General features: G+C 40.1%; 1 protein-coding gene across 3 annotated transcripts in view; it reads right to left on the bottom strand.

Annotated features, from left to right (window-relative positions):
- The window catches only part of pmela (premelanosome protein a), a 34,034-nt gene extending 9,920 nt beyond the window's left edge, over positions 1 to 24,114 (bottom strand). For 2 of the 3 annotated variants that reach the window (XM_043681877.1, XM_043681878.1), the window contains exons 1-8: positions 24,005 to 24,114; positions 13,799 to 13,933; positions 12,148 to 12,294; positions 8,851 to 8,991; positions 8,079 to 8,240; positions 3,406 to 3,837; positions 542 to 1,189; positions 7 to 171 (exon numbers count right to left, since the gene is read on the bottom strand). In XM_043681877.1, the coding sequence (XP_043537812.1) occupies positions 7 to 171; positions 542 to 1,189; positions 3,406 to 3,837; positions 8,079 to 8,240; positions 8,851 to 8,991; positions 12,148 to 12,294; positions 13,799 to 13,933; positions 24,005 to 24,086 (1,912 nt within the window). In that variant the 5' untranslated portion in view covers positions 24,087 to 24,114. The remainder of the gene's footprint in view (positions 1 to 6; positions 172 to 541; positions 1,190 to 3,405; positions 3,838 to 8,078; positions 8,241 to 8,850; positions 8,992 to 12,147; positions 12,295 to 13,798; positions 13,934 to 24,004) is intronic. The other variant, XM_043681879.1, reaches the window with a different exon arrangement.
- Positions 24,115 to 25,145: the final 1,031 nt, after the last annotated feature.

The raw sequence follows: 25,145 nt of genomic DNA, 5'->3' as shown, positions 1-25,145 counted from the left end.
ACTCACGGACAATATTGACAGTGGTACTGAAGGTGCCATAGCGGTAGATAAGGCAGTTATCTGCTGGATCCTCAATAACCTGTCGTTTCACCACTATCAGTCCTTCATTTGTGTCCATCGTAGTTGTCTCACTCTCTGGAATCGGCATTGTGGCAGATAGAGCTGTAGATTCAATTATGAAAAACACAGCTGGTAAATTGATGACATGGCAATTGCCTTCAGGCATTTACATGTTGTGATTATGTTGTTGAAGATTTCAGAGTATTTCAAGAGTATAAAACAATACTGCAAGTATTTTCAATATGGATTAAGAAAGAAACCCTAAGTTGCAGTAAATTCAGATCTCCAAATTTCCAGTTTCCAGTTATATCACACAGTATGATTGGACTATACAAAAACATAATTTCAACAAATTTATGATATTGATTTACATCAGTTGGTTAATATTGCTCAGTGGAGCATGAGATTCAGATTTACTCAAGAATTTGCATTTTAGGTTTTCTAAGCAATTAAATATCTCCAAAAATAGTGTAAGACTTACTGGTTGATTGGTCTGAAACAGTGATTGCTGCAGTTATGTCTTCATCAGAGGGAGGGGTTGTTGAGTTTATAGCTTCATCAGTGACAGGAGTTGCCGCATTTATAGCTTCATCAGTGACAGGGGTTGCCGCATTTATAGCTTGTTCTGAGTCAGCGATTGCTGCATTTATTGCGTCATCAGAGACAGGGGTTGCTGCATTTATTGCATCATCGGAGACAAGGGTTGCCGCATTTATAGCTTCATCAGAGGCAGGGGTTGTTGCATTTATAGCTTGTTCTGAGATAGCGATTGCTGCATTAATTGCATCATCAGAGATAGGGGTTGCTGCATTTATTGCGTCACCAGAGACAGGGGTTGCTGCATTGCTTGCATCATCAGAGACAGGGGTTGCCGCATTTATAGCTTCATCAGAGACAGGGGTTGCTACATTTATAGCTTGTTCTGAGACAGTGATTGCTGCATTTATTGCATCATCAGAGTCAAGGGTTACAGGACTGATGGTAGATGAAGGAACTGGAATAGGATCTCCTGGAGAACTGGGGAATATTATGATTGTCTGCTGCTCAGAAGGCGGTACTGGGGAATCAGGCAGTAGAGTTGATACAGCAACAGGTTCAACTGTTGGTGGCTGAGGAGGAGCTGTATTTCCTATGAAAAAGATTAAAACATAGTTCTAAAGTCCAAATTATTTGTCAGATGTAGTAGAAAGCAAATTTTGAATTTCAATTTAACTTGAGTATTCAATAAACATACCTTAACTTGCTAATATTCTAAATTCAATCCTTTTAAAAAACTAGGTTGTACGAATATTGACAGAAAATTATTGAAGAAATAAAGCTTTTAATATCCATATTTAGTATAGATAGAGTTTTTCACATCAAATAACGCCTTTCTTTAGTAGTCAAGCTTTTTGTTATTTATCCACAGGATGTGGGCATCACTGGCAAGACTGGCATTCATTATCCATCCATAATTGCTCCAAACAGAGTGGCTTGCTCAGCCATCACAGTGGACATTACCACATTACTGTGGGTCTGAGTCACATGTTGGTCAAGCCAGGTGAGGTCAGCAAATTTCTTTCCCTAAAGAACTTCAGTGAACCACATGGATTTCACAACAATCCAGTAGTTTCACGATCGTGAATACTAGCTTTCTAATTCTGGGTTTATTTATTGACTGGACTTAAGTTCACCAGTTGCTGATTTGGTAACTGAACTCCTGTCTCTGGATCATAAATCCAGCCTTCTCAATTACTCATCCAGCAAAATTAATGCTGTGCTAGTGTTCTCAGTCAATGTGTTGTTTGGAAATTACCTCAAATTACTAGTTATTTAAACGTATTTCAGCAGGCCAGTTCCCTAACCAAGCTACCTAGTGTGCAGTGAACTAAAACTGTCCATTTACTTTTATTTGGAAGGAGAAGGAAAAGAAAGACAGGCAGACAAATTTTGACAAATCACATTCAAATTGTGCTTCCACTGGTTGAAAGACTTTATTTGCAATCATTGTGATATAATGTTACTAGAGTGCTTTCCTTGCCATCAAAAACGTTGGTTACTGTATCAGTGAATGGGAGAACCTCAACAAAAATAGCTTGATTCGAACAGGACTGAGTTTGGCTACATCACATTACAATATTTAACCAGTAAAAAAGATAGCTATATATATTTAAAACCCAGAAACAGATCACCGTTGCTGAGACAATAAACTGCACCCTTACACAAACATGTTGCACAATAGTTTGACCTTATGACTTTGATTGTGCCTCCAAACAATTTAAATAGGAACAAGAGTAAACCATTTGGCCCCTTGAGGTTGCTTCTCCATTCAAAAAGATCATGAATAATCTGATAGTAGCCTTAACTCTGCTTTCCTGCCTGTCCTCCATAACCCTTTATTCCCTCGTTGATCAAAAATCTGTCTAACTCATTCAATGACCCAACCTCCAGCACACTATGTGAAAAGAGAATTCCAAAGACCAGTGACCCTTGGAGAGAAGAAATTCCTTCTCACTTAGTGGTATTTCTAGTTTTGGAGATAAATAAAGCTAATGCTTCAATATTCTAGAAGATAAATTCCCTATATCTAATCCATCACCAAGACCACCTGTTACTTCTACATCTATAACACTACTCATGTCTGCCCCAGCCTTAGCTCATCTGCTGCTGAAATTTTCATCCATATCATGGTTACCTCCAAAATCAACTATTTCTAATGCTTTCCTGCCAAGTCTGCAATCCTTCATAAACTTGAGTTAATTCAAACCTCTGTTGCCCCTATCTTAACTCATGCTAAGTCTTGTTCACTCATCACCCCATGCTGGTTTATTTACATTGGCTGCCAGTCCAGTAAAACCTAAAATTTTAAAAGTCCTATCCTTGCTTTCAAATCCAGGGTCTTATCCCACCCTATCTCTATAATTTCTTCCAGTCTTATAAGACTTCAAGATCTCTGTGCTCTTATGCATACCCAATTTTCACCTCACTAATGATCGTGATTTACTCCTTAGCAGTGAAATTCTTCCCCCCAACCTCTCTTAACCCCTTATTTCCTGCAAGCTGCTCTTTGAAACCTTTGACCAACTGTTTAGTTGTTTTCCCAGTGGCTTGGCATCAACTTGTTTGATAACACTAATATGAAGTGCCTTAGGAAGTTTTAAGACATTGAGGGTGCTATATAAATGCAAGTTTTTATTCATACTTTTCCCATGAAGAGTTTGAATATGGGCCTTTCAGAACTGACATAACAGAAACCCAGATTACTGTTTCCTTTACTCAGTTTTCATGTTTACTTTTTGCAGCTAAGAGTGAACTATGAACCATGTCAGTTTGGTCCTACTGTTTATTACCCTGGATTGCTCCTACCTGTAGCAACCTCCTGTGTAGTAGGCTCACTAGTTACTGAGGATACAATCAGATCAGAGGTCACAACAGAAGATCCTATGAGAGACAGAGGTGATGAGGGGTCAGAGGTTATAGTTGAGATCATTGGAGTTGAATTCCCAATAGTCGGGTTGGCTGTGCTACACACAGTTGATGGGATGGCAGCCTGTAGGAATACTTGTGGTTTGAATGCTCCTGTTGAAAGGTACGTGTGCGTCACTGTGGGGACCCGGGAGATTAGGGTACCACTTCCATCTCCAAAATCCCAAGAGAAGCTGATATCAGCATCTTTTAAATATAGGCTAGGGTCATGGAGTTTAATTCCAAACAGAATAGCCCGGTTCTGTATGAAACTGTTGTCAGCATCATTGAGATCACTAATCTGAGAAATCTCAACAGAGAATGGAATCTGATCTGCATGGAGAAAGAAAATCAAATTAGTACAGAATTCAAAGCTGAAGTTAAAAAAAACACTAATATAAATACTATTATCTAACAACTAGTTTTAAAAAGCCGCAAGAACATCTAGTTTCCATTGATAATATCTCAGATTCATCTTAGGAACTGCATTAAAAGATTTTACATGAAAAGCACATTTAAAACAAGTCACACTGACTCAAACTTTACTAAATGCTAAGAACAATTATAATGCTAGGAACATAATTGTACACTCTCACCTCTGGATAACTTAAGAAGGGAAGGGAATATTTCATTTATTTATTCAAATTTATTTCATCATCTCCTACCCTGAGTAAAATATAAGCCATATACTCAGAACCCTAAAGAAAGGAGATTCTTAATGAAGAATCCTCATTATCATTGAGAAGTGGCTTAATACTGAGGGTTCCGGTATATAATTAGGAACTGGATTTGGTCTACTCTCCTGGTGGAAATATAAAAGCTGATTTTCGATTACCAGTGCAGTCAAGGTTTTTGGCAGCATTGCCGGATTAGCCAGCAGCATGGTAAATTGATTACCCACAGTTTTCCACACTTTGTTTGCAGAATTACTCATAAAGGACAATGTTGCTTAGGCCTTGTGCAGGGAACATGTATAATTCGATAAACTGAAAATCTGGCCATTGGTATAAATAATGATATGGACATATAATGCTAAGCAGCTGTTTAGGTGGACAAATTTGTTTCAGCTTCAGGGTGATTTTAGACATTGATTAGCCTTGTTCAAGATTGATGATGGAGAGAGAGATAAAGTGGTTGGCATAAATTAATTGAAAGGAGGCAGAATGCTACAGGCTGATAGGGTTATGGCAGTCATCTTGTATGACTGGTTTGCAAGTGAGTTCAATTTACAAATCTACCAGAACTGTCTACTGCATGTTTCTTAAAGGAAACAGTTTAAAGATTAAAGTTGGGTCTTGGGCATATGTATGTTTCATGATTACCTGCTCTTAACATAGTTGAGTTAGATTATGGAGCAGAGTAAAATACTCGACGAATAGCCAAGTTTATTTATAAATTACCTTATGTCACATTGGTACAAGAGTAATGTCATAGACAGGATTTAAACCAGCTGGCAATGTTTCATTGTTCTGAAATTGAATTCTTAAATTTATGTAAATAATTGCATTCTAATACTGCTGTTCTTGCTTCTGAAATTTTATTTTCTAATCAAATTCCTAGTTTGAATTAACTGATTAACTCAAATATTAATTGTCAGTCAGAGGAGAGTAAGCAGCATTATACACAATTGTTATTTGCAGTGAGCTTATCAGTAATATAAGAAATCTTTTGTCCATTCTGAACAAAGTGTCAAAACCCTTGCATACAAGGTCATGTTTCAATTGACCTTTGTTTGAAGAAAAGTGCATCCTGATTTAACTTGTAAATGATCTGGCATTATAAACATAGCCTCCCCCACCCCCAACCCCTGTTTCTCGGTGTCTGCCCTTCGGATCCCTTTTTTCGTTTCAGTGACCTCAATTAGATCACCCCAAAATCTTCTGTACTCAAGGTCCGTCCTCAAACCTTTCACCCAGGGCTTTGTTTGGTTGAATCTGCAAGTCATTAAGTATGATGAAAACCTGAGGCGACACTACAGATCAGTGGGGAAACATCACATCACACTAATTCTCTAAAATGCATATTCTGCCTCCTCCTAACTTGCAGCCAATTGCTGATATATTACAAAGTTACTAACAATTCTGTGTGCATTTATTGATTCATTTATTAATGACTTCCATATGTTCATAGAAGAAACATCCATATCATTCCCCTACCTGAGCTATCTGAAAGGAAACAAAATGAACTGAGAAATGGAAACAAGTAGGAACAAGTATTTACAGTCTGAAATTGTTGCCACAAGGAGGTTGTAAAATGCCTATTTGGGATATATTCATCCTGTTCCTCAAACTCATGTTGAGCCTCCCTGGAACAGTGCAGTTGGCCAGGGATCAAAATGAGTGATGCTGCTTCCAAGTTGGTCTCCTCGACATAGACTAGACCAAATTTAAAATTGGGTGAAAGACTTACAGAACACCTCCATTTGTTCACAAGCATGATTCCCAAGTTTCTGGTGGCCTGTTGGTTTAATTTTCCACCTTGCTCTCACACTCACGTCTCTGACTTTGGCCTGCTGCACTGTTCCAGTGAGGATCAACGTGAGCTCAAGGAACTGCACCAGCACCTCACCTTTCGACTAAGGACATTACACACAAAGTTGAGCTCAACAATTTCATTGTCCCCATTTTGTTTCTTTTGAATTTTTTTTGTCCCGCCTCCACTTCCATTAGGACTATCAGTTCTATCATTCAATCTCTCCTGTCTTCCACCCTATCACCGACCTTCCTTTTGTGCTTTTCCCACACACCTGTTGTTCAAAACCTATTACATCTCCAAGTTCTTTTCTTTCTGCTAAAAGGTTACTGACCTGAAATGTTAGCTCTTGTTTCTCTGTCTACACAAGTGCTGCCTAAACGGATAGGTCTTTTCCAGCATTTTCTATTTTTATTTCTGATTTCCACCATCTGCAATATTCTGCTTTTCCTTCACAAATTCATACTGACTCTCTTTGATCAGTTCACACTCATCCAAATGCTTAACCACTCTGTCTCTAGTAATAGATTCCAGTAAGTTCCCTACAACTGACAGGTCTAAAGTTACTTGGTTTCTTGCTCCCTCTAAGTGATGCAGCCTCATTCGTTATTTTCCAGTCCTAAAAGCACGATTCCTGAACAAAGTGCACATTAGAAAATTATAAGTAACCATTACAATTTTCTTTGTTTTAATCTATCAGATCAAAACAAATAGGGACTGGAGATTTACCTATCTCATTATTTTCTTCATTCCCATTTTAAAACTTACATTCAATCCACCAGACTCATTCTCTTGACTAGGATCCCTTATACTGCTGGTATTTTGTTGTCGTCCTTTGTGGGCGGCACGGTGGCACAGTGGTTAGCACTGCTGCCTCACAGCGCCTGAGACCCGGGTTCAATTCCCGCCTCAGGCGACTGACTGTGTGGAGTTTGCACATTCTCCCCGTGTCTGCGTGGGTTTCCTCCGGGTGCTCCGGTTTCCTCCCACAGTCCAAAGAAATGCAGGTCAGGTGAATTGGCCATGCTAAATTGCCCGTAGTGTTAGGTAAGGGGTAAATATAGGGGTATGGGTGGGTTGCACTTCGGCGGGTCGGTGTGGACATGTTGGGCCAAAGGGCCTGTTTCCACACTGTAATGTAATCTAATCTAATCTTTACTGTGCAGTCAGATACAAAGTGCTTTCCATTTCTTTATTGCCTATTTTTACTGCCTGCAGCTATCTTTAAAGGGCCCATATTCCCCTTTACCTTTGTTTATTTTAATATACTTATATAACTTTTGCTGTTAGCTTTGATGTCCCTTGTAAGTTGTTTTAACCTCATATTTGTATCTCATTATGTTCCCTGCATCCACATTGTTTTTTTATAGATTTCCTACCCTCTTCTTTAAATGTTGGAGTTGGGGGTGGAGGGCTTTATTGGAAAAGTCAGAATTTATTGCTTATTCCTAGTTGGTGTTGAGAAGGAGATTATGGGCATTCCTAAATACTTTCGTTATATATGAAGTTATTACCAAAATGCTATTAGGTCAGGTGTTGTAGGATGTTAATCCAGTGACAATGAACAAATGGCAATGTATTTCCAAGGCAGGACAATGTAAACTTTGGAGAATGCCTTAAGGTATGGATTTGGAGTTTGGTCTTCTAGATCTCTAATTGTCCTTGGAGAAAGTGAGACTGCAGATGCTGGAGATCAGAGTCGAGAGTGTGGTGATGGAAAAGCACAGCAGGTCAGGCAGCATCTGAGGGCAGGAGAATCGACATTTTGGGCAAAAGCCCTTCATCAGGAATCCTCGGATGCTGCCTGACCTGCTGTGCTTTTCCAGCACCACAGTCTCAACTCTAATTGCCCTTGCCTCCTAGTTCATTTGTTAACCATGGTCAGTTAACTACATAGAGAACCTTTGCCTTTTAGGGATTTGTACTGGTATTGTAATGTACAACATACTCCTTTAAATACTTCCGACCAAATATCTATATAAACATGGGTTACTGTGGCTGAAAGTGAATGTGTTTTTATTGAATTTTCAAAAGCCAACTTCCAAACAGAACCAAACCACATACTTTGTCAAATGGTTTCAGTATCCAATCCAGCCTCTTACCAATAATTGTAAACTGTGAATTAGCTTTTCCAATTGGAATGAATTTCTGGCGTCCACGATAATGATATACAGTTACCTCCATGGTGTAGGAACCTAATGGGACATCTGTTGTGTCAATAACCACCAGAGATGATGGCCCATCCACAACCTGCTGGTACTTTCCTGATGACAATTCAAAAAAAAAGATCAGTATGCCAATTCCTTGAGATGCCAGACATCATTTACCCAATCATCAATTTCAAAGTTCTTGAACTGTTCATTCTTTCGATCTTAACAAAGAAAGTTCCAACAAGTATAAGCTTAAGTATTCTTTTCTTAGTCTATTAAAAGTCCATGAGACTTTGTCTGATGCAGCTGAACATCTTCAGAAACCATTGTGCCAGAATTATATATATTACTTCACATGCAGTTGTATCTATTTTAGAGGGATGTATGTATCTGGAGACTGAATCACCTCAACAGCCTTGTTTTCTATGAATTTTGAATACTTGTTAATCATTCCCAACTCATTCCTTGAAAAATATCTGCCTTTTTAGTGTAATATGCATTATTTCATGTTGCCTTTATCAAAAAACACTTATGTAGCTAAATGGAGATCAGCCTTGTGAGCAACTAAAAATCCTATAATAAATCATCTAACCTCAGTTTCACTGCACGATATATGTGCAGAGTTCATTCGAAATGCCCAACCTTCCTTGCTGACTCATATTTTACAGAAATGGAGATCTTGGATAATTCATTCTTAAAAAGCCAAGTTAAATCATTCATTTACCTAGAGTTTGCCATACAAAGATAAATTTGGATCGTTTCTTCTTTGCGATTCTTGGAAAGGGCCTTCCATCCGGAAACATCTTGTCACCATTCTGCCATGTATTATTAGGATACACTGACTCACCAGCAGTTATTTGCGTACCTGTAGAATACACGCAGGCAAATTCATATGCCTCACACATAAAATATCACTAAATATGATGCATTCTTACAATTAATGGCATTTTCCAATCAGCACTCCTGATGAACACAAGGAATACATGGCAGGAAACTTTATACATCCAGTCTGGATTTTTCAAACTACTCATTTTGTTTTGGACAGAAAATCTCAAGCTGGGAAAGGGATAATATTTCCTCATATGCATTCCTCATGTGCAGAAACACTGAAGTAGAAAATCTTAGCTACTTGAACTGAGTTGATAAGAATTGTATCCACACCATATTAGGCATAAAATCCTTGAAGCTGGAATTCAGTCCTTGGTGTCTTTAGAGATATTTTTTGACAGATAGCTTTCTTGGCAAATACAATACAAGTTTATACAAATAAAACACAACCTTCATGGCCAGCAACTAAATAACACATTACACTTTGCTCCCAATATGTGTCCATGTAACCCTTCTATAACTCACTTTCTATTTACTTGGTGAGTAAAATCTTTAAAATAACATTCCCACATAGAAAAGGCAATCAGAACTTTGAAGTGAACTTCAGATAGTTTTAAATTTATAAGATAGACTTGCATGTAAATGTCTGTTCTGATTTCTGAAAAGATTTAGAATAAAGTGAAGTATGCAGTGTTTAAATTTGGAGCAATAACAGTTAAAGTAAATATGAACACGAATAAGACGCTCAGCCCCATGAACCACTAGTTCATGGCGAGACCGTTACCCATTTTGATTCCATATCCCTTAGTAACACTTATATAACAGATTTATAAATCTCAGTTTTAACATTTTCAATTGACCCTAGCCTAAGCCAGCTTTTTCAGGGAGAGGATTTTCCAGATTTTCACAACTCTTTCTGTGGAAAAGTGCTTCTGAACATCACCCTTGACCAGCCTGGCTCTGATTCTCTCTGTCTGTCCATCTTACTTGAAGCAACTTAAATACCTCAATTTGATATAGGTTTGCCAACCATCCTGGAATGACTAGGATGGATGATTTGTGATCATAGGCAGGTTGTATATGTTACAGCTATGTTACTGTTACAACACTATCAGAGATCACAAATGTCACTGCTCTCTGTTTCCCCCCCTCCCAATGGCCGGTCCTCAGCCCGAGTCGTGCATCAGTCTAACCTCTAGTAGAGAGAGAGAAGTAGAGAACAATGAGCCAGCTAGGAGGTAAAGTTACTCAAGGAGTGAGCGATTAAGCCAATGGCAACCACCTGAACTTGTTCCTACTTGCCTTGAAAAGTCATAAATTCCCTAAAAAATTCTACTAGTGTAGCTCCTAAAAAACTTCAGAGGTTCCCGTGCAGATCCTGACTGGAAACAAAAGTCCCTGAGAGTGTGCGACTTGTGGTAAAGAGGGAGTGCTTCTTTTAGTTTCCTTCTTTCTGCGGCTGGGCTGGAACCATTGCATTGATAAGGCCTAAAATCAAGACATCATTATTTATTTCCCCAAGTTCCCTAGCTTCTGTGTCCTTCTCCACAATAAATACTGATGCAAAATATTTGTTTAGTATCTCACCCATGGTTCCACGCATAGATGGCCACTTTGATTTTTAAGGGGTCCTATTCTCTCCCTAATAATTCTTTTGCCTGTAATGTACTTAGAGAATCTCTTTGGATTATCCTTAACTCTATTTGCCAAAACTATCTGATGTCCCCTTTTTGCCCTGGTTTCCTTCTTAAGTATACTCCTACTGCCTTTATACTCTTCTAGGGATTTACTCGATCCCTATTCATATGCTTTCTTCTTATTCTTGGCCAGAGCCTCAATTTCTCTAGTCATTCAGCATTCCCTATACCTACCAGCCTTGCCCCTTCACCCTAAAAGGTACATACTGTCTCTGAACTCTCATTATCTCATTTTTAAGCGTCTCTCATTTCCCAACCATCCCTTTACCTGCGAATAGCCTCCCCCAATCAATGTTTGAAAGTTCCTGTCGAATACTGTCAAAATTGGCCCTACTCCAATTTAGAACTTTACCTTTTTTATCCGGTCAATCCTTTTTCATCGTTATTTTAAAACTAATAGAATTATGGTGACTGGCCCCAAAGTGCTCCCCCACTGCCCTACTTTATTTCCCAACAGAAGGTCAAGTATTGCTCCTTCTTTAGTGGGTATATCCATATATTGAATAAGAAAGTTTTCTCGTGCACAAATTCCTCCCCATCCAAGCCTTTAATAATATGATAGTCCCAGTCTATGCTTGGAAAGTTAAAATCCCTTAGTATTACAACCTTTTTTCTTACACATATCTGAGATCTCCTTGCACATTTGTTTCTCAATTTTCTTCTGACTATTGGGGGCCTATAATACAATCCCAACAAGGTGATCATCCCTTTCTTATTTTTAATTTCCACCCATATAACTTCACTGGACGATCTCCCAAGAATATCGTGCCTAATTACATCCATAATGTTGTCCCTAACCAAAAACGCCAATCTTCCTAATGTCTTGCCTCCCTTCCATCCTTCTTGGCACATCTATACCCCAGAACATCAAGCTGTCCATCCCTGAGCTGCATTTCTATAATAACTGATATCCCAGTTTCATGTTCCCAACCATGCCCTAAGTTCATCTGTCTTACCTTTCAGGCCTCTTGTATTGAAGCAAATGCAGTTTAATTTATCAGTCTTACCTCATTCTCTGTAAAGCTCTTGTCTGCCTTGACTGTTAGACTTGCTCCCCCTTATCTACTGAACCAGCCTCAGACTTTTCTCTTTTCTCACTATTGCTTTGGTTCCCTCCCACCACCCCACCCCCACTTACTAGGTTAAAGCCTCCTGAGTAGCGCCAGCAAATTTCCCTGCAAAAATATTGGTCTCCTTCCAATTCAGGCAAAATCCGTTCCTCTTATACGGGTCATTTCTACCCCAATGGTCCAAAAATGTGAATTTTTGCCCTCTGTATCAGCTCCTCATCCATGCATTCATCTGGTCCATCCTCCTATTCCTATTCTCACGAGCATCTGGCACTGGCAATAGCCCAGGTATTACCACCCTCAAGGACCTACTATTTTAAATCATAATACTATTCTGATTAGCTAAACCATTCCAAATCCTGTTATTGTTTGATATGGCTGCTGGTCATTTTCAGCTATTTATTCGGCAAAAGATCACAATCTTACCATTTAAAGTACAGTTTTCAGTCCAAACAATCTCACCATCAGCCTGGATGGTCTGATTCTGAGGGAATTTCAAGTTAATGTAGAATGTGGCTTTAGCACCAGTTAAAGTGGGGGCATCGTTGTTAACTTCAAGTGAAATTGGTCCACCTGTGAATAAGGAGAAAATCTGAATGTGTAGCACTTAAACATGTAGGTTACTTTTAGGCAAGCCCATGAGCTGTCCACAAACCTTGGCTACTTGTCCTTAGAACAACAAGAACTGGTGGAAGATGTGTTTATAAACAGAATGAATAGTATCCCATTAGGATCTTGATCTTCATGGTACCACTAACCCACACTTTCAGGGCAGTGTCCATCTGCTTTGAACTAACAGAGAGATTGTACATGGGTTAGGTTCAACATCTAGTTGTTGCAATATTTCAAATTGATCTTGGAATTGTTTGCATACTTACAAATGAACTTATTTTCTCAGTTATTTATTAAAAGCAACAATAGTTGCTCATTTTGCACATATCCCCAGATCCATTCCGCTGATGCACAAAAACTCAGACAAGGGATGATGCTCTAGCTATGATATAGGTTTTTGAATACCTACACCAAAGAAACTTGGCAGTAGTATTAAAATAAATATATAAATCTTTCAGGGATCTACTGCATATTAAAAATAATGTGTCATGCGAGGAATCCAAAGCTACTGTACCAATAGGTAGTACTATCAATATAATGTTACATGTTAAGTAGAGAATGTGGTCACATTCAAATTCCTAAACCTCTGGCAATGCAGGCACTTAATTCTTACTTATTTTTGTGTTTTATATTCTCTGGTTGTCTTTTTTGAAATTTGTGCACCAGGAAGTTTGGAAAGGACTATTTTTAATATTGTTACCGCATTGTTTGAATTCTAAATTAGAACATCAAGATTGATTAGTGTGAACAACCTGAGATATCAACAACTTGCATGTACATAATATTGTGAAATGTCCCAAAACACTTCACAGGAACATTATCAGACATCAAGCCAACAAGGAAATAGTAGGAGATATGATCAAAACCGTGGTCAAAGAAATAGCATCTTTTAATTGGAGAGGTGAAGGGACAGGGATGGTTGGTTAGGGTATTCCAGAGTTTAGGCCTGAAGAGCTAATGGCATGGCCATCAATTATGGGATTAAGGAAGAGGGGGATCCACAAGAGCTCAGAATTGTAGGTATACAGAGTTCTTGGAGCGTTATGGGGCAGGAGACATTGACAGAGATGGGAAGGATTGAGCATAAAGGAAAGAAAATGCACATGAGCAAGGAAAGAATGAAGGATTGAACAAATTTCAGTTGGACAGGAAAGATACAGTCAGTCAATGGGGTGCTGTGAATGGAAAATGGGGAATATAAAAGGAAAAATGAGGTGCAATTGATACACAGTGTTTTGCAGAATGGCTTTCCTATCATACTAATAAACCTTTGCTTGACTTAGGATTGAGGCTTTTGTGCAAAGAAATACAAAATTCTTCTATGTCCTGCAAGGAGTGAATAATTCATTAAATTCTGAAGTGCTCGGGCCAGCTTTACTAAGTATTCTAGTATTTACTGATTTTCATAAATCAGTCCAATTTTGACAATCAAAATGTGTAATATACTTCAGTCTCACATTCTCACCTTTCCAACAGTCATGCCATCTAGAGTCCCCATTCTTCCAAATGGGATAAAGATCAGAATTCCAGGATTTGTAGCCCGTTGACTGTCGAGGGGAAAAGTTCTCTTTGTTCCTTCTGTGTCCGTCATTAGGAGACCCTGTCAAAAGACCAAACCACAAAAAGCAATTGAAGGCACAATATTGTATTCTGCTCGACTTTATAATTTATCTTGGAGGGAAACTATCGAGGTTCATTTTGTTTGCCTTCTACATTTCCTGGTAGTCATATGATCAAACAATAATGGAATTGTTGATTAACAATACCAATTGACCTCAATTAGTCTAAAGTAAACCTGGACAAGAGGCAATGAAATACTTTCCAAGATACATCTACCCCTAAAATACTGTTGAATTGACCAAAGGTTAATTTTAATTTGAAATTATTCTGAATTAGCAAATTAGTTTCTTTTGATTGTTTTCATCTTTTCTACTTTCTTTTTCATTTAATTAATTTAGTTCTAAGGACATTAATTCCCACAGTTTATGAGTTTAGGTTTTTTTGCCTGAAGAAACATCAGGCTGTTTAAGGCATGTGATAGATTTCATCTCTAAACATTGTAATATAGCGAGATCCCTGCTGAGAACATCCACATCACATGCCTCCCAAAATCTTCATCTGACTTGTTCATGTGATGGTCAGCTGAGGAACCTAATCCTGCTTGTTAAAGGGATGTTAGTGAGGACCTGAAACCAAATACTAAGTAGGTTTGCAACTTTTGTTTTAAACATTCATGCAATTGTACTTCACATTTAGCCGTTTTTTTAAATCATGCCAGAGCACAGGTTCAAAGAAAAACTGTTATTGTCCACAAAACCTGCAAGGTCTGGTTGGTTCCCAACTTGTTCCATGACCTACATCATTGTTTTCCATGCTGAGGTTGAATACATAGAACACAGCTTACATATTTAATTAAGTTGATACTTATATTTCCCAGATCTCCTGTAACTGTTTGTTTTTAATACGACAAAACAAATGTTAGCAAAATCACTCCAATCTGAGGTCACTCCAGTGATAGCAAAGAGCCAACCCCTCTGTTCAGTAAGTAAACCGGAACTATTAGAAACTGTCAAGAGGCATAAAAACACACCCAGCTTCTGGAGGCAAACTTCTGTGAGCTGCAGAAACCCCAGAAGAATTACAGAAGTAATTTTCTGAGATTTTCACAAGTGGGAGAAGCTGGTGGGGTGAACTTTGCCCCATTTTGCACACATTTAAAGGCATTACACATGTGCGAAAGGCCCATAACCATGATGACAAGCTGGCTTGATTAGGCATATATAGCACGTCCCTCATTTCCCTCCTTAAATACAGGTGAGGTGCCGGAGGACTGGAGGGTTGCTCATGTTGTCCCCTGTACAAGAAGGGTAGTAGGGATATTCTGGATAACTACAGACCAGTGAGCCTGATGTCAGTGGTAGGAAAGTTGCTGGAGAAGGTACTGAGGGATAGGATCTATTTATAATTAGAAAAGAATGGGCTTTTCAGTGATAGGCAACATGGTTTTGTGCGGGGGAGATCGTGCCTTACCAACTTAATAGAGTTCTTCAAGGAAGTGACCAAGTTGATAGATGAAGGAAGGGCTGTTGATGTCATATACATGGACTTTAGTAAGGTGTTTGATAAGGTAGACATATGGTGTGCAGGGTGTTCTAGCTAGGTTGATAAAGAACTGGTTGAGCAACAGGAGACAGAGTAGTGGTTGAAGGGAGTTTCTCGAAATGGAGAAAGGTGACCAGTGGTGTTCCACAGGGGTCAATGTTGGGCCACTGTTGTTTGTAATATACATAAATGATCTGGAAGAGGGCTCTGTTGGTATGATCAGCAAGTTTGCAGATGACATGAAGATTGGTGGAGTAGCAGAAAGCATAAGGGACTGTCAGAGAATACAGGAGGATATAGATAGACTGGAGAGTCGGGCGGAAAAGTGGCAGATGGTTTTCAATCCAGACAAATGTGAGGGGATGCATTTAAACACGCTAATTCTAGAGCGAATTATACAATGAACAAAGAGCCTTGGGAAAGGTTGATGGGCAGAGAGATCTGGGAGTGCAGGTCCATTGTACCCTGAAGGTTACTGCACAGGTGGATACAGTGGTCATAAGGCATATAGTATTCTTGCCTTCATTGGACAGGGTATTGAGTATAAGAGCTGGCAAGTCATGTTAAAATTATACAGGACATTGATTCGGCTGCATTTAGAATACTGTGTACAGTTCTGGTCGCCACATTACCAAAAGGATGTGGACACTTTGGAGAGGGTGCAGAGAAGGTTTACGAGGATGTTGCCTGGTTTGGAAGGTGCTAGCTATGAAGAGAGGTTGAGTAGGTTAGGTTTATTTTCATTAGAGAAAAGGAGATTGAGGGGGGACCTGATTGAGGTTTACAAAATCATGAAGGGTATAGACAGGGTGGATAGAGATAAGATTTTTCCCAGGGTGAAGGATTCAAAACGAGAGGTCACGCTTTCAAGGTGAGAGCTGGAAAGTTTAAGGGGGATACACGTGGTAAGTCCTTCACACAGAAGGTGGTGGGCGGTTGGAACACGTTGCCAGCAGAGGTGGTAGAGGCAGGCACGGTAGATTCATTTAAGATGCGTCCTGACAAATTAATGAGTAGGTGGGGAGCAGAGGGATACAGATGCTTAGGAATTGACCGACAGGTTTAGATAATACATTTGAAACGGCTCAGGCTTGGAGGGCCGAAGGGCCTGTTCCTGGGCTGTAAACTGTCTTTGTTCTTTGTTCTAAATAAGATTACCAGCCACTGTTGACATGATGTTGGTCGCCTCAATTTGTCTGCCCCCCCCCTCACCCAATCCAACCTATCTCCCTCCAAACTGACTGCACTCCACGTGCTTAGATCCAACCCCGACTTTGTTATTAAGCCTGCTGATAAAGGTGGTGTTGTTGTAGCCTCTATGTTGCAGAGGCTGAATGCCAGCTCTCAGAGACCTCCTATCTTCCCTGGACCATGACCCCACCATGGCACATCAGACCATTGTATCAGCTACAGTCACTGACCTCATTTCATCTGGCACTCCCCCCTCACGGCCTCCAAGCTAATAGTCGCCCTACCCAGTAGTCCCCCAACCAGGACAGCGTGCTCTACCTCCTTCCGAAAAACCACATTGTTTCAGCCCGCTCCTGCCACACAGAACTCATCTCTTCCTACTTTTGACTCCGTCTTTTCTCCCTTGGTCCAGTCCCTGCCCATGTACATCCGTGATTCCTCTGACACTTTATGCCAGTTTCAGAATTTCCTGTTTGCAGGCTCCAGCTGCCTTCTCTTCACCATGGACATGCAATGCCTTTTACACATCCATCCCCCACTAAGATGGACTCAAGGCTCTCTGCTTCTTCCTGGAACAAAGGCCTGAACCGTCCCCACCCACCACCACCCTCCTCCTTTAATTCCTCTCATTTCCTTCAGATCAGAGGGGTGGCCATGGGTACCTGCATGGGCCCCAGTTATGCCTGTCTCTCTGTGAGGGTATGTGGAACATTCATTACACCAGTCCTACCCATAACTCTTTCTCCAATATATCGATGATATCATCAGTGCTGCTTCCCTCTCTCATCTGGAATTCAAAATGTCGAAATGTTCATCAATTTCGCGTCCAATTTCCACTCCTGGTCTATCTCTGACTCCTCCCTTTACTTCCTCAACATCTCTGTTTCCATTTCTGGGGATCGACTAGTCATTAATATTCACTATAAGCCTGCCGACTCCCACAGTTACCTGGACTCTACATCCTCACACCCTGCTTCCTGTAAAGACTCCATTCTATTCTCCCAGTTCCTCCATTTCTGTCGCATCTGTTCCAATGAGGCCAGCTTCAACAAGGGAGCCTCTGAAATGTCCACCGCCTTCTTCAACCGAGGATTCCCCAGCACTGATGTTGATAGGGCCCTTAACCAGCTCTGACACATCTTCCGCCCTTACCCCCTCTCCTCCCTCCCGCAACAGCAATAGGGTTCCCCTCGTCCTTACCTACCATCCCAACAACATCCACATCTAGATCATCAGCCACCATTTCCACCACCTCTAGTGAGATGCCACCACCAGAAACATATTCCCCTCCCTTCCCTTATCCGCCTTCCACAGAGACCATTCCCTCCAGGACGCCCTGGTCCGCTATTCCTTCACTCCCAACAATCTCCCCACTGCCCCACAGCACCTTCCCCTGCAACCACCAAAGGTGTAACACCTGCCCACTTACCTCCTCCCTTCTCAGTATACAAGGGCCAAAACATACCTTGCAGGTGAAGCAGTGCTTTAGCTGCACTTCTCACAATCTTGTCTACTGCATTCGCTGCTCACAATATGCCCTATTGGGGAAATGAAGCATAGACTGGGTGACCGCTTCACAGAACATCTATGTTCCGCCTGCAAAAAAGACCCTAAGCTTCCAGTTGCCTACCATTTCAACACACCACCCTGTTCCCTGACTCTGTCTCAGGCTTGCTGTGGTGCTCCAGTGAAGCTCAGTGCAACCTGGAAGAACAGCACCTCATTTTCCACTTGGGAACGCTCCAGCCTTCGGGGCTCAATATTGAGTTCAACAATTTTAGGGCTTGAGGCACCTTCTCCCATGTCCTTGTCCTTAACCCAACCCCAATACACCAGGTCTTGTTATTCAGAAGGTCTGCTATTACACACAACCCATTGTTAGCCATTAATAGTCCCATTTGTAGAAGGGTTACATCCAAAATGTTGACTTCTCCACGTCCTGATACTGCCTGGCTTGCTGTGTTCTTCCAGCCTCCTGCTTGTCTACCATTCATTTCTCCTTGGCTGACCATTATCCATTCCTTTATCTGTCCAAATGTTCTTTTCCCTCTTTGGGCTCTATCTCCACCTATCATTTACTCCTTACCCCCTATCTTCTTTATGAAAACCAACATTTTCCTCGCTACCATCAGTCCTGAGGAAGTGTTGCTGGACCTGAAACATTAACTCTGATTTCTGTCCCCAGATGCTGCCAGACCTGCTGAGCTTTTCTAGCTATTTCTGTTTTTGTTAAGGACAAAAAAGACTCATTCATATCATGCCTTTTGTGGACTATAATTTGCTTCATTTACCTGTGTAACAACCCTTCAAAAGTGAATCATTGGCTCAAGGCATTCTAAGGATGTGAAAGGTGCTTAAACATGAATGGTCTCTTTACTATTCCACCAAAGTGTAAACGGCTGGCAACCAAAGTTGGAAAATAATGCACATCAAAATCCTACAGTCCAGCCAGGGTTCCCAATGCTTTCATTTCAATGTGGAGAAAGTGAGGTCTGCAGATGCTGGAGATCAGAGTTGACAGTGTGTTGCTGGAAAAGCACAGCAGGTCAGGCAGCTTCCAAGGAGCAGGAAAATCGACGTTTTGGGCCAGGGCACTTTATCATTTCATTTCAATGTGTCTGAACTCTGAAGGAGGAGGAATGAAGGATAGCTGGCTTCGTGGAAATATAGGTGACTGACTGATGACACTATACATTCTTCTATATCCCAGCAGACAATAGATACATTGTGCATATTGGTGTCCTCAGTAAGCCAACATTTGGGATGAGAAAGAAAGAAGAAGGAAAAGAATACATACAGCATCGTTTGTGAACGCAAAGTGCTTCACAGGAAAGGAGATAGTTTTGAAGTATAGTCACAACTGTAACTTTAGGAGTGTTCGTGCACAGCAAGCTCCTTCAAATAACAATAAAATAAAATACCAGATAATTAATTCTTAGAGGTGCCGATTGAAGAATAATCTTTGGCAGCACATTGTATTAGGGAATGTTGCTGCTTTGCAATCGGTTCAGTTTATTACTGAGTCATAACTTTAAATCTCCAAGCCATTTTAACATAGTTTTAAGGCATTTCAGCTGGAAGTCTCTAAATCTGCAATGGTAACATCGCTGGCCTGTTGACAAAACTGAATTAGTTTGGTCACCTGAGCTATTTTGAACTCAATGTTTTATAAGTGACAATGGGGCTATTTCACTAAGGAATGAGAAAGATTTAACTGGTCATGCATCAACTGAATGTGAATTTGACATCATTTACTGTCCCCTTAAAAATGGTATATCTTTCCCCGTACCTCCAAATGAAGGGATATTAGAGGCACTTGACTAAATATGGACTTTCATACCCATTACATTTTTCGAGAAAATTCTGAAGACTTTCTGCACTTTACTAATATGTGCTGATGTTGGCTCAATTCTTTGTACACATTTCTAATGTGCTAATGGTAGTTTCTGACACTGTATCCAATTATCACCACTTCATTGCAATGAGTTTCCTTTTTTTTAAAATATTAACAGCATTGCAAACTTGCAGAATATTTAGTATGATTAATTAATTAAATCCAAACTCTTTGATTCTTTAACTCTTTAAAGGTCAGTATTTCTGGAAATAAGTTGAATGAATGTGGGGTCTTCCAAATTACATAAAATTCACAGCCAAGTGTGGCACTGAGATTCATACAAACAAGGTCTCAGATTAGATCGCTGTTGAGTAATCTGATTTCAACCAGGATGGCAATAGGCACACTACAAGCCTCAGTGACCCTGGAGGTATTCTCTGGCAGTATCTGAGAAGAAAGAAACAGAGTTAACATCTCAAGTCCACACTACAGAGAGTCCATACCAGACTCGAAATGTTAACTCTGTTTTTCTCTCTCCACAGATGCTGCTAGATCTGTTGAGTTCCTTCAACATATTGTTTTTGTATTTCATATTTCCAGCATCTGCTGTATTTTGCACTTACTGGAGGTCTTCTTCCCTCATCTAGCAATGTTTGTGCACATTGGCAGATTGGGGTTAACTCTGACTTATCTCACTTACCATCCTCTCCCCTCCTTCCCCAAAATCCCTGCCAAATACTTTCACATTTAACAATTGACATTTGAGTTGATTGCAGACAGGTATTGAAGCAAAGCCAGCAAGATCACTATACCTTCAGGAGATGGAAGAAAATCACGAAGAGGAAGATCTGAAAACAGATTAATCATCAAAGACTTTGGAAGGATAAAGGGAGGAAGAGAGGGGAAAGAATAATGCAAAAGGGTGAGCAAGGGGTAAAGGGTGGGGGTGATGATGAAAAAAGCATGGGGAGACTGAGAGGAAGAAGGGAGATAAAAAGATGAGAGAAGTCGGGGGAATGGAGGGAGGGAAAGGAAGGTGTAAAAAGAAGAGAAAAATCAAGGAAAAATAGGGGCCAAGCAGAATGGTAGGAGGCTAAAAACAGGGGGAGAGGGAAAAAAGAAAAAGGAAACAAGAGAGAGGACAAGAAAATGACTCACACACTCTCTTTCTCTCACTACACACACAACCTTTAGTAATTCCACAGTGTAAACAACTAGATATTGGACTAAATAAAGTTAAGAGTGACTTTCACACTCCCCATGGATACAGAAGTTACCTTAACACCAACCACACCACAGCAAGTCATTGACATCAGAAAGATTCTCTGATGATATTTTGTGTAATGCTGAACAGGTTTTTGGGACTGGTGTTTAGGACTTCACTACAAATAGTAAATAGAGGAAATAACATTGTGTTAACACCAAAGCCAGGAGAAACAAAACCTGCACCTTACCCTTCTTTTGTACACTGTATTGGGATTGGGGAATTGGTTTAACTCAGTTGGCTGGATTGTTGGTTTACAGAGCAGTGTGATGCCAACAGAATGGGTTCAATTCCCATCGCCGGTTTGAGGTTACCATGAAGGACTTTCCCTCTCAACCTCTTCCCTTTCTGAGGTCTGGTGGCCCTCAGGTTAAATCACCACCAGTTGCTTCTCTCTAATGAGAGCAGCCCCTATGGTCTGGTAAAACTGGCGACACAGTAACAAGATTGCATTAATCTACAGAACAAGACAAAGAAATCCTGTGATTAAACATAAGAAAGCAAGTATGTAGCAAGAGGCTTTTTAATTACTTGCTTGTTCTTTTTTACCCCACATCAAGCCATTAGATGCTTTACGACTGAGACTTTTTTCTAAGAAGTCTTCATCATGGTGGTTGCCTCCGTGGTCCCGATGTGAAGGGCTAACTTAGTCAGCTAGTCCTTTTTGGCAAAATAATAGGCTTGCTACATCTAATTGAATTTAACCATGTTTTCTACTGCAACTAAAAAGCAAACTGTACTGGAGCAAAGGAAAATCAGGAACTTTCATTAGTTTAACTGACACAGAAGCACAAACATCTGATGTGTTAAATGTTAGGTTTACTGTGATCCCTTGATATTTCCTGTAATACAACTTTAAAACTACTTAGTCACCTGTGAAGTGTTTTGTGATGTCCTGAGGCATAAGACATAGAGGTAGAAGCGGGCCATTCAGCCCATTGAGTCTGCTTCACTATTCAATGAGATCATGTCTGATCTGATAATCCTCAGCTCCACTTTCCTGCTTTTTCCTATAACCCTTCATTACCTTACTGATTAAAATTCTGTCCATTTCAGCTTTAAATATATTTACCAGCCCTTGGTTGTTCAAGAATTCCACAGATTCACAACCCTCTGAGAGAAGAAATTCCTCCTCATCTTGGTCTTAAATGTGTGACGCCTTATTCTGAGATAATGCCCTCTGGTCCTAGACTCTCCCACAAGGGGAAATATTCTGTATCTATCCTGTGAAGTCCACTAAGAATTTTATATGTTTCAATAAGGTCACCTCTCATTCTTCCTTGTAAAACGTTCCCTCCATAGCTGGTATCAGCCTGGTGAACCTTCTCTGGACTGCCTCCAATGTGAATACATCTTTCCTTAGATAAGGTGCCCAAAACTGTTCACAGTATTCCAGCTGTGGTCTGACGAGTGCCTTGCCTGGTTTTAGCAAAACCTCCCTATTTTTATTCTCCATTCCCAATGAAATAAAGGTGAACATTCCATTTGCCTTCTCTCGTACCCACTGCTAGCTGTTTGTGATTCATGGACAAGGATGCATAAATTCCTTTGTTCTGTAGCTCTCTGCAGTCTTTCTCCATTTAAATATTATTCAACTCCATTATAACCTCATATTTTCCCACGTTATATTCCATCTGCCAAGATTTTGCCCACTTACTTAACCTATCTACATCCCGGTGTGGACTCTTTATGTCATCCTCACCCTTGCCGTCCCACCTATTTTTGTGTTATCTGCAAATTTGGCAACTTTTTAAATATGGGGAGATTACCAGAGTTGAGGGCCTGGATAGTTAACAGTACAGATGTTAATTATTGGCACAGGGATGTGGGGGAAGCACAAGAGACTGGAGTTGGGGAAACACAAAGTTATGGGAGGGTTGGAGAAGGTTAGAGTGTTGGGGGAGGTGAGACCATGGAGGGATGAAAGGCAAAATATAAATCCATCTTTCTTTGTCACAAACTGACAGTTTGGGTTTGAACATCATTAAGTTTCTTTAGCCCTGCCATCTTTATTTCTTGGGAGTTTAAAATACTGGCAAACAAATTTCTACTAAATTGTGATGGCTCATAAGAAATAGGATTTTGTATCAGCCTGGGGCATTAGAGGGTGAATGTCATCCTTAGTTAGTGGTTGCGGAAAAGACTTACCAAATGAATTCTAAACCTTGGGACCACAAGTCTAAAATCCCAGAAACTTATATTTGGAAATTAAGTGTCATCTGATTTGTAGCTAATTTACACTGCAACAATTCAACTGACAGTAGCAGTTCGAGCTGTGAAACTAACAGTTTAAATAAAGTACAGTACCAACACCTCCAGGCTGTTAAAAATGCTGATACCTGCCAAAACATGTTGCAAGTCTAGTGACAATTATATAACAGGAGGGAGGAACATCCCGAGCTGAAAAAAAAGTTGTAATAATATCAGTAATCATTTAAATCCTAAAAGCATTCTTAAACCACCTAAGATATGTAAAAACATGAGTATATTCCAATTTTGGTTTGGAAAAAATACAATTTTTATACATATAATACTTATTTTCCTGAATAAACATTGTATTGAAAAGAACTTGCATTGTAATTATTTATTAAACCTGAAAACAGATTTCATTCAGCAATGTGGAAGTGTCCTATTGCCTCGGAGGAAAACAGGAGTTTCAGAATTCCCCAATGTCATACAATTAGCAATGCAGATAGGAATATCCTCTACCACAGAAGCTATAACAAGTCACACTGTTAAATGTGAAAAGTATTAATTCTATTTAAGCACATTGAACTTACAGCTGGCAACCATAGGAGCAGCACAAATGATAAAAATCAAGAGCAACTGCAAATCGTTCCGCATTTTTTCTTCCTTCTTCATTTCACAAACTTCAGAGACGAAGAGATTGAATCTTATATAGAAGCTACTTTTAAGGAAGGCAAAACCATCAAATGAATGCAAAGCCAGCCTACTTGTGACATCAGTGAAGCAAACTATAACAAATTTAACCTTTTGAAAGCTGATGGATAAATAGTACTGGTACTGAATACTTGTCTCCAGGCACAGTCATTTTAAGATTGCCTTTAAGAGATGCGATTTCATCAAATCGTACACAGTCAATCATTTTACATGCTACACAGCTTCAATCATCCTTTAACATTCCTGGTGCTCAATAATATGATGTTATAGCAATTTTGTGTTCTTGTGCAGGTTTTTCTTTGTGTGTCTTCTTTTGTCTGAATTCTATTCTCTTTGCATGTCAATGTTCTCTTTTCTTTCTCTTTCTTTTTGATTCTGTCTCACATTCTCTGTCTGCATGCTTCTCTCATTTTCTTTGTCAAGTGTGTGGTGCTGGAAAAGCGCAGCAGGTCAGGCAACATTCCTGATGAAGGGCTTATGCCTGAAACATCAATTCTCCTGCTCCTTGGATGCTGCCTGACCTGCTGTGCTTTTCCAGCAACACATTCTCGACTCTGATCTCCAGCATCTGCAGTCCTCACTTTCTCCCAATATAAAACTAAACCCATTGTCCTCTTCCGGAGATCAGGGGAAAAAGGGCATTTGAGAGAGATGATAATCAGGATGGTAGCAAATAAGAGGGTGGAAATTGTGAGGGAGTGATCAGGAGGCAGGGAGCAGTGTCAGGTTGGGGGATGACCGATGGTTAGCAGCAGTTTGCAGTTTTAGCAGGCTTGGCCTTGTCCTCCCAGTTTCATTCATAGAATCACAGAATCCCTACAGTGTGGGAACAGGCCATTTGGCCGAACAAGTCCACACTTCCCCTCCGAAAAATCCACCCAGACCCATTCCCCTACCCTATTACTCTACATTTCCCCCGACTAATACACCTAACCTACACATCCCTGAACACAATGGGCAATTTAGCATGGCCAATTCACCTAATCTGCACATCTTTTGACTATGGGAGGAAACCAGAGC

Source organism: Chiloscyllium plagiosum, chromosome 43, assembly GCF_004010195.1.
Source record: "Chiloscyllium plagiosum isolate BGI_BamShark_2017 chromosome 43, ASM401019v2, whole genome shotgun sequence".
Lineage (NCBI taxonomy): Eukaryota > Metazoa > Chordata > Chondrichthyes > Orectolobiformes > Hemiscylliidae > Chiloscyllium > Chiloscyllium plagiosum.
This window is presented reverse-complemented; position numbering and strand designations above follow the sequence as displayed.